This window comes from Tarenaya hassleriana, unplaced genomic scaffold (genome assembly GCF_000463585.1).
Source record: "Tarenaya hassleriana unplaced genomic scaffold, ASM46358v1 Cleome7, whole genome shotgun sequence".
Classification (NCBI taxonomy): Eukaryota; Viridiplantae; Streptophyta; class Magnoliopsida; order Brassicales; family Cleomaceae; genus Tarenaya; species Tarenaya hassleriana.
The window spans coordinates 378,315-393,038 of NW_010969548.1; the positions used below are offsets into that span (position 1 = coordinate 378,315).

Below are 14,724 nucleotides of genomic sequence, written 5' to 3' on the forward strand. Positions count from 1 at the left end.
CACATTTCAATATTTATTTCTTATTTTCACCCAAAGAAATATAAAAAAAAATAGAGCTTTATTCACACAAAAGTTAGAAATTATGTTCATTTCATAGTAGTACCTTTATTTATGGGGTGCTTTTGTGCCAAAACGCCCGCTCCAACGGCTAGTAGGATAGCTTTTAAACAAACAGCGACAATGTCAACCGTTGGATATCCAAGTCAGTCAAATGAACGACTGAGATCTGACCAAAAAAAAGTCGACCGTTGGAGAAAGCCAAACGTTGCCTCTGAAATAGTATTAGTATCTCGCAAGCCCACTTTTCTCATTTCGCATTCGCCCAGAAATCTCTGAGAAAGAATCAAACGTTCATCGACAAAAATTTGGACTTCGAGAGAGAGAGGGTGGCGACTGATTGTGGAGAAACCGGGACGCGAAGTAGCCGTCTCCGGGATTTCTTTTCGTCTCTCTTCACGAGTATCGGAGGAGTACTGATTCAGATCCAAGATAAGGAAGAAGATTCAACGATGGCTTCGAGAGCTCAGCTCCTTCATCAGCAACGCGGAATTGAAGGTTCGTGTGTCTGATTCGCTTGAATTTGTTCTGAATCTTCATGGGTATGGGGCCTACTGGTTGATTTGGGTGTTCTGGGTAAAAAATTTATCCGTCGTTCAACTTTCGGGGAGAGTATCAGAGTTCGATTTCTCTGAAAATATCTTCTGAATCTTCATGGGTTTTAGTTGATCCATGCGTTTCGGATATCAGGTTTTTTCTTTGAATTTGGTACCCTTTCGTGATTTTGCCTGATTTCCGGAGATGGGTGGGTTCTTGAAAAATCAGGGGAGATGGTGAAGCCAACAAACGTTGTGGGAAATGGAAGGAACAACAGGAAGGTTCTTGGAGACATTGGCAATCTTGTGGTTGACCGTGTTGTTCAGAACGGAAAGGTTTTTTTTTTTTTACTTGAAACTGCGTTCTTTCCATTACTGGCTTCCCTTTAACTTTGAAATCTGAATTATATGAGGTTGTCTGTCCCCTCAGGATCTGCAGAAACATAAAACCGAAGCGGCTAAAGAATTCGTTGGCGTGACAAAGGCTGTAGCTTCACTGAAACTACACCAGAAGACGAAACCCGAGGTTATTGTCATTAGCCCTGATGAAAACGACAAGAGCTTCAGTTCTGTTCCCAAAAAAACTCCCAGAAGAAGTTCCAAGACGTTCAGTGCAACCCTCACAGCTCGAAGCAAGGTGTATATGCGCGTATATATGCATACGAATTTCCCAATTTCAGTTCATTTAGTGGCTATCAATTTCATCACTGTCTGTGTAACTCAACAGGCTGCAAGTGGAACTAAAAAGGGTGTGAAGGATACCGTGATTGACATTGATGCAGCGGATGCTGATAATGAACTGGCTGCCGTGGAATATGTGGACGATATCTATATGTTCTATAAGATGGCAGAGGTAATCTTCGTTTTCATCTTGCAATTTGCATACCCGCATCATTATTTTGCATCCTGTTATACCCGTTTATAACGTCGGACCGTGCAGGTTGAGGGAAAAGTCAGAGACTATATCGGATCACAGCCTGAATTAAACACAAAGATGAGATCGATTCTCATCGATTGGCTGGTCGAAGTTCACAGAAAGTTTGAGCTCATGCCCGAAACTCTCCACCTCACCATCAACCTTATCGACCGGTTTCTTTCGGCGAAAGTTGTCCCGAGAAGGGAGCTTCAGTTGCTGGGCATAAGCTCCATGCTCGTGGCCTCCAAGTACGAAGAGATCTGGGCACCAGAGGTCAATGACTTTGTCCTCATTTCAGACAATGCTTATGTCAGAGAGCAGATTCTGGCTATGGAGAAGTCAATCTTAGGACAGCTCGAATGGTACATCACCGTTCCAACGCCGTATGTGTTCCTTGCGCGTTACGTCAAAGCCTCTGTTCCTTGCGACGAAGTGGTAATAAGACTCTGCTTAAATGTTTGCCAACTTTCCACCGTATCTGTTTTTGTCCGAACCATTTCACCATTTTCAATCTGCGTGTTTTCCAGATGGAGAACATGGTGTTTTACCTGGCCGAGCTCGGGCTTATGCAGTATCCGCTAGTGGTCTCATACCTTCCGTCTATGTTGGCGGCTTCTGCCGTTTTCGCTGCCCGATGCATTATCGATGGGAAACCCTTTTGGACCGAGACCCTGAAGCACCACACAGGCTACTCGGAAGATGAGTTAACGTAATTCCGTTTTGCCCTAATCATTTCAATCTTGAATCCTTTGGATCTATCATAAAAGCAAACTAATGGATCCTTTTTCCTGTGTGTGTGGTGTTCAGGGAATGTGCAAAGACGCTGATGAAGTTACATGCTTCAGCTTCAGAAAGCAAGCTTAGAGCAGCCTACAAGAAATACTCTGTCCCAGAAAACGGTGCCGTTTCACTTCTCGTACACAAGGACTTGTCTGTTTCTTGCTCGTGAAGAAACTAACCCTAGTTTGTCCTGACATGGGCAATGCGAGTGATGCAATGTCTCTTTATTTTGGCTTATGAGAGATATTCCTCTATATTCTTTCTTTTGGATTTGGGGGTTGCTTTGGAAAACTTGTGTAAATTGATTTCACATAGTTTTTTGTTTCCATGTTTGCTTTGGACATCTTTTGAATTTCACTTACTTCTTGTAAACCTCTTCGTATGATCGAAAGTTTTATGTGATTTACTCGTTAGGGTTTAAATATTTATCATATTATGATCAAAATAGAGTAGAAGAAATATACCATCGAATCCGAGATCGAAAATCACCAAAATAAAATTACAATGACAATATCAAAATAAAACAAGAGAAAATTTGCTAAAGATGAATTGTGTTTGCAACATCTAGCTTGTTGTTCATCATCTCTGCAGCAACTTCACTGGAAAGGGGGGCAGTCTCACCTTAGAACAACATTGAGCTTGCTCTGCACTTGCTCCCTCACATTCCACTGCATTTGGAATCACATCAGTTGCTTCCAACACATTCCTTTTTCCTTTCCTCAAAATTTTCGGTACCAAAACAATCTGCCGTTCCTTTTAGAGAAACAAGCTATTGAGACAGAAATCCTTGCCCTCCGTTGAGGATCGTTCTCGTTACCAATGTCCAATGATATTATGAACTAACTACTGAATGCTATTGTTTCTCTTATTATGAAACCGATGCAACCTTAAGTTATGTTCTTCTGCTACTTAGGATGCAACATCGACACCAGGTAGCTCAATGTTCATCAACTAACCATAAATCAGGGTAAGGTTTTAGGGTCTAGGGTTTATTTGAGACAAAATTTTAGGGTTTTAAATAAGCTTTATGAGCTTTAGCTTCTCTTCTGTACTTTCCCCTTATTAAAAGGAAGAAGAAAACATAACATGATGAACATAATAATACCTGAAGGCCATTGATCTCTTCATCTGTAAGAGAGCGTTCCATGGAACGGTATGCGATTCTGTAACAATGGCTTGTCATCCCTTTCTTATTGGTGAAATTGTCTATCAACTTCACCTGCATGACAAAAAGAATGCCAATGGTTAAAGCATGAATTTGATTGTTCATACCGTGACGATACAACTAACCTAAGTCGAAACTATTTGCTTTGCATCGACCTATTGAAAGAAAAACAAAATTAAGTACCTAATGAAGCAGCTTTACTAGAAAAAAATGAACCATTAATCAGATATTCGGATCTTTGGGTCAACACAGACTCAACACTTTATTGTAACCGGTGTAAAGCACAGCAATGAAGCAGATGGAGCTTGAGAAAACACAAGGATATAGGCTTTATCCTTTGTTCAACATATGATATCGTGAGACAAAAGACCAGAACTTGAGCTGTTAATGCCTTAATTAAATCACCTCTAACTCAATTCTAGGTAGGTGGTCATGGCGACTTGTTAGAGGCTAACCATGACTTGTGGTCCGGAAAAAGGTTTCCGAAACCACTACCACTTAGAATGGGCCTACGGGGTCACACACCACTAAGGATGAACTTATACGTGAAGAATCCGAAGAAAGGAGTTGAGATTTGATCGAAACGAGCATGATAAAGTGTTCTCAGTGTGTTGGTCCGGAGATGACCAAGTTTGGTCAGCCCCGGACCACATTTGGTCAGCCCAGGCAGCCCGTGCTCAGCCCATGGTCATCTGTCCAGGTCTGGTCCGGCTGACCAAGAGTTGGTCAGCTCCGGACCAGATGTTGGATCAGGCGGACTCAGGGTTGAGTGCTGAGTCGGACCAGAAGTGACCAAAGAAGCTTGGTCCGGACCGGACCAAATGTTGGTCTGCCGGACCAAGACCCTAGGTCAGGCGGTCCGAAGACTTCGGACTAAACTTGGTCCGCCGGACCAAGCTCTTGGTCTGGCGGACCGGGTTCTGGAAAATTTTCCAAATTTCAGATTTAGGGTTTCTAACCCTATTTAAGTTTGAGATTTCGTCCAAACTTAATAAAGCCGCCCCAAAAACTCAGAGATAGATCGTAGAACCCTAGAGAAGTCGTTCTCTTCGATTTCAAACTTCCCGCAATTAGATCCGATCTCTTGAGTTACCCTTTTCTTCACAAATCCTAGCAGATCCGTTCCAAAGCGTTTGGAATCCTTCCCGTCGGTGTGAATACGGGTAGAGGGACTGTAACTAGGTGATTAAGAACAGGCCCCGGATCGAGATTTGCTTCAAGTTTCATTGAAAACGAGGTAAGTATCGATTCCCTCAGTGATATACACGATTATTGGGTTTGTACATGTTTGGTTACATGTGACATTTGATTAGGTTTATATTCCTTGTTCTGCTGCATGAAACCTAGTAAACCAAATCCTAGATCGGTATGATCACATGCTAGGAACCTGTATTGAACCCAAACACAATCTAGCATCTTGAGAAAAAAAAACCCTAAAATAGATAAAAGTACAAAATGCATGAAATACCTCTTCAACAAGATCTCCAGCGATTCCTCTGACAACTTCACATAAGTTGTTCTCAGTGAATGATTCATTGATCCAGAAACTCATGTCCTTGTAACAAGGAGGATACTGCAGAACAAGATTTTGTTTCCCGTCGTTAATTTATAGAACAAATGGTTCTCAAACTGAATTTTTTTTGTCCAATGTCCACAGCTCTATTAGCATCCGAGTTAAACGCAGAATAGACAATTGAAGGCTGGTGCCCAAAAAGGAACATGAAATTTGAATGTACTTGCGGATAGATAGATATTTTACCTTAGAGAATGGCTTGAATTTGACACCAAGCTCTCCTTTTGCAAACTGCAGCAGTTTAACATGTAAAAGAAAATGAAAAATGAGATGTCTATTTCACTATCAGATTTCACAAGTTTCAAACACAAAGTTCATCAAGGATTCACCTGGGAGGTAAATCGTTCATCACTTGACCAGAAGAGTCTTATATCAGGGATATCAAAGAGAACCATAGCGAGTCGCTCCAATCCAAGTCCAAAGGCCCAAGCAACATTATTCAGTTTCCCATTCCTTTTCAAAATTTCCTGCTCAGTCACCCCACAGCCCAAAACTTCCAGCCACTCCTCCTATCCCATTTTTTGTAGAAAGTATGTCAATATATAAAGCTGGGAGAAAGAGCCAACAAAAGCAAGATTGGAGTTCCTATTGCACATACAGCAGCACAACCTTTCAGTATAATAAATGTAAAATGTACCATACACGATAGATCCATATACTAAACATCTATATTTCTATAAAAAGGGAGAAGGTTCTGCAAAAGAGTTTGACTATGTATAAGCTGAAGGATATCTACTTGAGGGTTAGAACACAAGATGACACTAAACTTCAAGTGAAAAAAAGGTAAAGCTACCTTGAAATATATCTCAAGCTCAAAAGATGGATTGGTAAATGGAAAATATGTGTCAACCCACCGCATTTCCACAGCCCCTGTGAACAAAAGACAGCTCACTTGTAAAAAATCATGAGAATGTGATTACAACCCAAATCAAAGGGGAAGTAAAAATGACTGCATATCCCTATCATCACGATCTTTCTCAATTTTATGCTGTTGTTGCCTAAATGATGAGCTCACTGTACTTCTCGAAGTGATGAAATAAACGTCCTGATTACGTCTGACATAAACCGTGTTTTCGATGGAATTTAATCCTTCTCTTTTAACAGGTACTAATGTGCAAAAGGACAGAACTTGAACATTTGCTTCGGTTGAAGAGAACCCAAATTTACCAAACAAGTGGCGTGCCAATCCCTCGAGACATTTCTTTAAATCATCAGCAACATAAGCTGTGGCATCTGTGCCGGATACATTCCAGTCCTCAGGAGAGAAAACACGAAATCCTTCCATCTACATTGCATGGTACATACATGTCTACAGCATAAGAATGTCATGATTTTGGAAAACAAAACAATTATAGTAGACAACTGGGAACTCAAGGACAAAACCTGATGGAACACGGGATAGTGGGTGGAATCGATAGAATCTCTACGATAAACATCCCCAGTTACAAGGAAATGAGTGTGACCCTTCCTCAGCAGCTCAGCTTGGTGAGCACTTGTATGACATCTTAAGACAGTTTGTGCATGAACATAGTACGTATCATTGTAGCTTCTGCTTACATGATCCGCGGGAACTAGCACATCATCAAAATTCTGGAAAGACAGACGAAGTTCACAAATAAGTAAAACATAAATTAATTGAGACCACAAATCAGATACACAATCTTGAGTTTGCAGAATTTACTTGCTTTGTGGAAACGATTGGGCAAAGATCATCAAACTTCTCAAACTTGTTAGTGTAATTGGAATCGAAGTAGTCATATATAGCATTTTTTAAGATCCCAATCGGGTGCTTATCCCTTCTGTGGAGCTGCATTCCCAGCTTAGAAAAAATCGTGTCTGGTACATTGTTTGTTGGATCATCTCTCACCACATCTACAAAATTTGATAATTTCAGAATAACAAACATAAAACATAGAAAAAAAAAAACAAAAACCTAATAACAATCAAATGTTTGGATGAAACTTTTCGCATCAAATAAATTATATAATCCGACTCCACAAATCCACGATCTGGATCCGGATCAAGAAAGTTAAAAAATTTGCAAGTTTGGATTAGCAAAGAACAACCAAGTAAACTGATTATCCCATGTAAAAAAATCAACAAACAAGTAAAACTTTTTGAAACTCAAAATTGCGAACCGTCTCTAGAGATTTTGACGCCGCCAAGCTCAAGAGCAGAGACAACAGGCTGACAGTGCTTCTTTGTTTTAGGGAGAGGTGGAGAATAAACAGCAGCAGAGGAAGAAAAGGAGGAGAAGGAGAGTCGAGTGAATCCATTGCAACGTAGAAGACTGAAGGAAGCTCGGCTGAAGAGAGTGGACTGAGCAAAGAGGACAGCCATGGCTTGTCAAGCTGGAGAATTTGGGACCTGTTTATGGCATACGCACCGAACAAAATCACAGAATACAAGTTACATTTGGCTGTTTTGGCACTTGAACTGACTAATAAGTGTTTGCTTACTAAAGCAACAAGAGGCAAAGAATCTGATGAAAAACACAGACCCGGATAGTAAAGAAATAGGGCAGTTCCATAGAGTCAGCATAAAGATTGCTGGAAATGTTTTCGAGAAAGAACTAGAATCCATTTTCATCTTCGGTTGAACATCAACGCAAACCAATATTGCAAAGTTAGGATCTGAATAAACGCAAACATCAGCAATACTCGATGGTCCAAAGAATCTAAGCAGAATCTCACGTAACACAAACTAAACACAAGCCTCGATCAGAAAACTTAGACCCTGAACCGAATTCGCCGAAATCCACAGAAAGTCACAAACTCGTGACAAAAACATAAACGAAATAGCTAAACCCCAGGAACGACAATAAGCAGCTGATCAAATGAAGTACAAAGCACGACAACCAAATGTGGGTTCGCAGAAGCTTTTTCACAAACATCTGGTGAGCATAAGGCCTCTAAGGTTATACTCTTTGCTCTATTCAACAATTCTGCTGAGGAATTTTGTCCGAAGACAAAGACCAACAACAACTAAAACGAAACCAAATCGAACTCGGAATCATCCGATTTGCCTCTTTGTTACGAAAACACATAGAGAAACAAAACCCTATTCGAAACCCACAAAGGCACGCTCACCGGAATGGCGAAAACAGCCTGGCGGCGGCGGTCTGAAGTCAGTTAAGCGTCTATTATCTTGTTCGCCTGCCGTTTGGTTTTCAGATTAAGTGGAAGGATGGAGCGTGATGGAGAAGCGGGGTTCGGTTTAATCCGGTTTAGTTCGGTTTGCAGACAATTGGGAGATCCAATAGATAAGAAATTGAATTTGGTTCATTGGTTTTTTAATATATATCTTATTATATAAACTAAAATAGACTCTTAATCAAACCGAAATCCAAATCGAGAAAGAAATAGATTCGGTTTTCCTCTGTTAGGCGATTCTTGGGTTCACGTCGAGTCCATCGGTTTTTAAAATTTATATTTTTAATAAAATGTAAAATAGAATTAGTTCAAACTTGAAAAGAAGAGATATTTGATCAATATTAATTAAATTTGATTATTTTCTGTTTATATTTTTTTAACAGCCGAACAAGGAGTTGACATCATTACCATCTTCATTAAAACGGCCAAATATTTAACCAAAAGAGACTTCGTTAATCATATTTATGGTTCACTCCTCTCCTCGTCTCCCTTATTACAAACCAAACCCTAAATTTCGGTTCAGTTTGGACCTTGTAATACATTATCCCTCTCTTCGACTCTCTCTCTCTCTCCTGCGCGATTTTGACCGTCCGTCGATCGGCCTCCGCTCAAATCGTCTTCTCCGACCAGGTCCGCCTCTCCTTTCTCATCTCTCTCTCTGCCTCTCCGATCCGTGGATTGTTTGATTTCATCTCCCATCCCATCGAGTGCTGCGTTATTGTCCACTCGTTTGCCGATTCTCCGTTCCTCCATTTTCCATCATTGGGTGTTTGGGGAATACGCCAAATTCGCGACTGTAACGTTGTTCATTTATGTATCTCGTTTGATTCATGAATTGTTCAGACGCTCGAGCTCTGTTGATCAATCTGAGAAATTGGGTTCAATTGGGCGTTGTAAATTGGCTTTTGATTCTGGGTCTGTTCAATTTCCGTTGTTCATTTCTGTAATCGGGTCTATTATCATCGTCGCGTTGGCGTCGTTTTGGGCAAGATTTTTCAACAGTGGCGGCTGATTGACGATAACGTTCGTGTTTCGTCGTCGCATTTGCGTGCTTTGGTCCAATTTCCGCACCGATATTTGGGAACATGCAAACATGCCCTTCATTCAAACTATGTTTTTCATATATGATGTTGTGCATAGTTTTTCAAATTGAATTGTTACGGATGAGTCTCATTCCGAGTCTGGTCCTGTATGCATCTCCTGTTCGGAGATTGTGACTAAGCCTGTCTTTCTGAGAGGTTACAATTAGTGGAATCTTTTATGAATAACAAAAGCTTATCATCTTGGCCCGTTGTCTGTCCTGTAGTTGCTAATTGATGTGGAAACGTTCGGATTTGTTGTTTCCAGCTTGGCTTTTTGAACATTGATCGATTGCTCGTCTCTCTGACTTGTTCATTCCCTTTGTCATCTTTGTACTGTAGCTGTTGCTTTGTACATTCTGTGTGCTCAACCCTGTTTTTGTCCGACAAGACATCATTTCTTCAACGCACAAGCGGGTTTTTCCTTTAAAGGACATTGCTGTTTGGTTTTCTAATCCCCGTGTTGTGGAGTGTAACATGTCCAGGAGAAGTGCAGGGACGTGTTGCGGTAGAGTCCAGGAGAATAACTCTTGTGTTACTGTTAGGCCTGTCGCATTGACTGTTTGCTGGTTTCTAAATGACGCAGGGACGTTGTTGTTCTTCCCCGAGATGTCTCCTGCTTCTGCTTCAAAGTCAAAATCAAAGGAAAAGAAAGCTGGAAACGATGCCCAAAAGGCCTCCACGAAGCCTACAGTATCCATTAATGCAAACAGCAATATGCCGGCCAATGCTTACAATCCTCTTCTGGGAACTTTTCAGGTTCTTGATTCAGTCTCGATATTTTCTGGTTCGCCTCTTCATAATGGCCGTTTCAGAAGCATAGATGAGGCTGACTTGACGGGTGGGGTTGAGTCTGATGCCATTTCAAACAATGATAGCTGGTCAGGCGAGTCAGAAGATCACAAGGAGAAACCGTCCAACCCATCTGCACGGCAGGAAGTAATACCAGGTGCAGACAATGACAAGCGAGAAAAAATCCGTCAGAAGAATGAAAGGAAGCATCAACGGCAGAAGGAGAGGCGGGCTCAGGAGTTGCATGAGAAGTGCAGCACATATCTCATGTCTAGAAAGCTCGAAACGCTTACCCAGCAACTTGTGGCCATGGGAATTTCTCAAGAGCATGCGACAACGGCTCTGATGTTGAATGAAGGCAAGGTTGAGGAGTCTGTTCATTGGTTGTTTGACAGGAGTGAAGAAGAGGTTGAGAAGCAAAGCACTCAGAATACCGGGAACCTGAAAATAGCCATATCAGAAGAACTTGCTAGGATTACCGATATGGAGATACAGTATAAGTGCACGAGGCAGGAAGTAGAACGAGCAGTTATTACAGCCGAGGGTGATCTTGACAAGGCAGAAGAAACCTTGAAAGCTCAAAGAAAACAAAGACAACAGGTAACACTTCTATAATGGTTGATGAAAGATAGGGGGAGGGGCAAAACACAAATGGCACATAACAAGAAGAAAAACAAAACAAAACTGATAAAAGTAGTTTTGAGTTACTCTCACTTAGATCTTGTTGAAAGCGACGATGTCCACACTCTGAACGTACTCGTTGCGGGGCTCGGCGGTCAGGCTGTCTTCGATGAGCTCGTCCACCGAAACAAGATCATCTACAATCGTGATCATGATCTGCAACTTCTTTATCCCATATCCCACAGGAACCAATTTGGCTGCCAACACGAAAATGTAGAAAAAGGGTCAAGCTTTGCAAAATTTCCATACCAAAACACAGTCTAGAGTGGTCTAATTGTAACTCTCTTTATAGTTCAAAGGTTTAGAGGCGGTACTGAACGAAATTCATTTCAATAGTCTGAGAAAAGCAGGAATAGCTCATCAGAATTCAGCAGCACCAAGGCCACAGACAACACATGTTCCAACTCCTGGTTCACAACAAACAAGAGATGAAAGGGACTTTAACTATACGAGGTCAGCCCCTATGGTGGGAGGATCCTTGCAACCTCTGAATAAAATGGCTCAGCCTGTGAAGAGACTTGATTCGAAGTTAGAGTGGGCAAAACCTCAACCCTCATCCGCTGCTTTGGCTGATAAAAGGTGGCCAAACACCGGACAAGTCCCATCTGCTTCTTCTTACCCTTTGGCGTCACCATCATCGCAAGCATCTCTTCAGCCACTGAAGGTTGAATCCCGCTATGTGCCCGGTGGAAACAAAATCAAGAATCTTCAGCAGCCATTGAATAGGGAGCCAGTTACAATGATGCAGCGAAATCAAGTTGTAAGCGCAAAGCAGGTTCCACCTTCAACATCTCCTCCTAGAGCTTCAACCAGTTGGCACCCTGCAAACGGAATTGAGATTATGAAGTCTAATGGGTTCATGCCACCACATATCCCAAGCACTCGAAGCCCCAGTCCGAACAATCTGAACCCAAATCAGATCTACCAGCAACTTCAGTATCAACACCAGCAGCGATTCAACAGCATGGTAGATTCGACTGGAATGGCCGGTGGCAATGGCTTATGGACCAGAAACAGTCCATCTCCAACTGTAGCTGCTGCATCTTCCTTGGGACTGTTCTCCGGAGTAGGCTCAACGGCCACATCAGGCGCTTCTTCACCGGTGGATTGGAGCTCCAGGAATTCGATGGCATACCTAGACTACACAAGCATAGACTGGAGCCTTGATCGGAGCTTTTCCCCGAGCCCTAGGAACGGATTATGGCCCGGGTCAACTTCACCGCTGAAGAATAACCTCATGTATGAATCAAACATCAATGGGTATGGTCTGAATCTGAAAGCTTCGATGGGAGCCAGAGTCAATGGCAATGGTGTTCCTATGGCGGGCCTGGAGAACGGAAGCATTGTCGTGCCCTCGGAAACATCGACAGCCAATTCTCGGGACTGGACGTCGCCGTTTGAAGGGAAAGACATATTTAGCTTGTCTAGACATTATGTTTCTCCTCCGCTGTAAGAGTAAGAGAGTGACATTAAGCAATAAGAAAGGAAAAAGACAGAGAAAGAAGAACTGTCGACGACTTCGTGCGTATGTTTTGTTTCTCGAATTTATTTCTGCATTTCTCAATTCACATGCCATTATTGGCTCAAGAATTTAGAAACTAGTGGGGGGCAAAACAACTAAGCCAACATATATATATATATATACACATATATATATTGCATTTATTTCGACAAATCCATCACTGGTGATTCTTGTTCTGTAATATAACAGAACAATCCACACTAGTTTGGAATTTGATTAGAATAACCATAAGCTCTCTTCAGAAATACTGAAATAGTGCCCATGATACAGCAATTTTCAGGATGGCCAATGATGGTAACAAATTTAGAACAGAAGCCTTACCAGATAAGAAGGCATTCTTTGTAGTGTCCATCATCATCATCAACTTCATCATTATACATAAACTGTGGAGGATCTGAAGAACCAATGCCTACAATGGCGCTTCCACTTCTTGACATTCATTCGTTGCATAGGGAGGATAGATTTGTAAGCTTTTAACCAAAGGACCAACCCAGTTCGTATCTCCATCTAATGGGGTGATGGGGAAGGGAATATATTAGGCCACCTTACCCCTATATTTTAATGTAGAGAGATGGATTCGAACTTGCGATCTCATACCCTACCGTAGGAAATGGTTTCACCGCTGAGACAAGTCGGCCCTTCATTTGTAAGCTTTTAACAAAAGAAAAAAAAATAACAAAACCACATGTAGATTCACAATAATGGTACCAAAAGTTGTATTGGTGGCAGTTTTGTACATACAGGAGCAACTTGTTAGGCCCTTGGAAGAAGACGGATCAACTGCTTACTGGTTCAAGAGGTGGTAATAAACAGAAAACATGTGCAGAGGAACTCAGTTAAGACATACCTCTCAGACACGAAGACAGAATCATAGTCCCCACATCTCCAGCTGCAAACAACACATTGTTTCAAGCACTTAAGAGCAGGGAAAACTCGAAAAGCTAGTGGATTCAGCATAAATCGAAGATTCCAGAAATGCAAGATTCTGAATCTAAACATGATTTCACACGTATTTCTAAGCACTGGAAGAAGGGATTATACTCCTGCGTAGGAAGTAGAAGACAAGATCAATACTTCTCGAATCATACCAAATCATTAACGCAAACGACTAAAGATATTCACTGCTTGTGATATTATCCAGCATCAATAGAGGGCCCATCTTGCTGGTCTGTTGGAAACGCTGAAAATTTAGCCATAGAATCCTGAAATCCTCTAGAAGCAGAATATTAGGCATTAGTTTCAGTTTGAATTGCGCTGTAGCTTCAGCTGTTGAACATGCTTCTGGGGGTTTTATGAGCACCATCGGAATGTCCAAGGGATCAAGATTAGGGTGGAGTAAGGTCTTTAACAACCTGCATTCGGCTCCATTGACCTTCAGATGATGATAATTCATCAAACAAAGATGCATCAAGATTGTGTAATTACAACTCTGAAAAACAATAAAGGTTAAGACTTAAGAGCTTTATAATCTGAAAGAAAATCTTGAGCTGCACTTCAGACATACTTGGAATTGACGGAGACTCAGAACATGTATGTATCATAATATCTGATATACATTCGCAGACAAAACCATTGGCAGTGTTTGGTTTTTAATGGTGATATTGAGAAGTTAGTAGTGTCTCCTATTACCTAATCGTACCAAACAAAAGCCATGAATTCTTCTCGAAACTCATCTTACCTAATAACCTGAAAGCGGACACACGAGGGAGTCCAAAATAGGAACAAATCAAGCAGTTTTTCTGCATAGTAAAAGCTTAATACGAAACAGAGAATCTAAATCATGATACCCATCTTTCCCTTTTGCCAGCTATTCTCAAGAAGTCATTGATTCTGACAAAACAGGACACACATCAGTTGGTAGAATCCATAGCCAAAAGAGCTCAAAATGCTATTGAAGACGGAGGAGGTAAGAAAATAGACATTTCAATCCCAAGCCATACGAATATAATCAAACCCCGAGAAAATTTCAGATTTCCAAAGGGAAGAACACCCGCTGTCAAGTTTCTACTATCTGCAAAAAACAAATCGATGAAATGAACAAAACCCATCAGAATCTGACACGCAAAACAAGAGAAACAATCAGGTAACTCTTTAAATCCAACCCAGATACACTCGGCTATCAGCGGAAATCTTGGAAAATAACGAGAACCCATGAACAGTTCGATATCGAATCAGAGAAAAAATAGCACGAGTAACAGAAGTAGCGAGAGTAGAGACAGAGAATTGAAACGGCTAAGTAATAGTACTTATACTTGGTTTCTGGAAGCTTTCAAAGCAGAATTCTTCAGTAACCGAAGAAGCCTCGGAGAGAGAGGCGAAGAGGAAGAAGACAGAAGACGACCAATGCGGAGGAGGAGAACGTGGAGAAGATATATACTCTCTCCATTTTTAGTTACGGATTTTAATAATAATTAATGTTTTAATTAGTCAGTTGCTATATTTAAGCACTAGAGATGCTGCTGTCATTAATT

At 41.3% G+C, this 14,724-nt stretch overlaps 3 protein-coding genes and 1 long non-coding RNA gene across 13 annotated transcripts; 2 read left to right on the forward strand and 2 right to left on the reverse strand.

Moving 5' to 3' along the window:
• The first annotated feature begins 307 nt into the window (after positions 1-307).
• LOC104800470 (cyclin-B1-4) lies at positions 308-2,695 on the forward strand. Its single transcript, XM_010523277.1, has 7 exons — positions 308-555; positions 823-929; positions 1,024-1,230; positions 1,321-1,446; positions 1,534-1,944; positions 2,037-2,218; positions 2,317-2,695. The coding sequence occupies exons 1-7, from the start codon at positions 510-512 to the stop codon at positions 2,456-2,458; spliced, it is 1,221 nt and encodes a 406-aa protein (XP_010521579.1). The 5' UTR covers positions 308-509; the 3' UTR covers positions 2,459-2,695.
• Positions 2,696-2,748: 53 nt separating this feature from the next.
• Positions 2,749-8,222, reverse strand: LOC104800472 (phenylalanine--tRNA ligase, chloroplastic/mitochondrial-like). The gene is made up of 11 exons (XM_010523278.1): positions 8,117-8,222; positions 7,166-7,394; positions 6,709-6,899; positions 6,411-6,617; positions 6,195-6,312; positions 5,821-5,897; positions 5,357-5,536; positions 5,214-5,258; positions 4,923-5,027; positions 3,395-3,508; positions 2,749-2,957 (listed from the first exon to the last, which is right to left on the reverse strand). Exons 2-11 carry the CDS (start codon positions 7,365-7,367, stop codon positions 2,907-2,909), a joined length of 1,290 nt encoding a protein of 429 aa, XP_010521580.1. The 5' UTR covers positions 7,368-7,394; positions 8,117-8,222; the 3' UTR covers positions 2,749-2,906.
• Positions 8,223-8,628: 406 nt separating this feature from the next.
• On the forward strand, positions 8,629-12,236 carry LOC104800474. Its single transcript, XM_010523280.1, is given in 3 exon segments — positions 8,629-8,809; positions 9,845-10,753; positions 11,079-12,236. Coding segments are annotated over 3 exon segments (2,181 nt in total). The 5' UTR covers positions 8,629-8,643; the 3' UTR covers positions 12,185-12,236.
• On the reverse strand, positions 12,093-14,628 carry LOC104800473. Of its 10 annotated transcripts, XR_769739.2 has the most exons (6): positions 14,506-14,626; positions 13,342-14,264; positions 13,101-13,142; positions 12,856-12,904; positions 12,575-12,760; positions 12,093-12,178 (listed from the first exon to the last, which is right to left on the reverse strand). It is a non-coding gene; the product is annotated as an uncharacterized LOC104800473 (long non-coding RNA). The 10 variants fall into 10 exon arrangements; XR_002023689.1 differs by having other exon boundaries at positions 12,575-13,142; positions 13,342-14,083; positions 14,174-14,264; positions 14,506-14,628; XR_769740.1 differs by having other exon boundaries at positions 12,575-13,142; positions 13,342-13,939; positions 14,041-14,264; positions 14,506-14,628.
• Between the last annotated feature and the right edge of the window lie 96 nt (positions 14,629-14,724).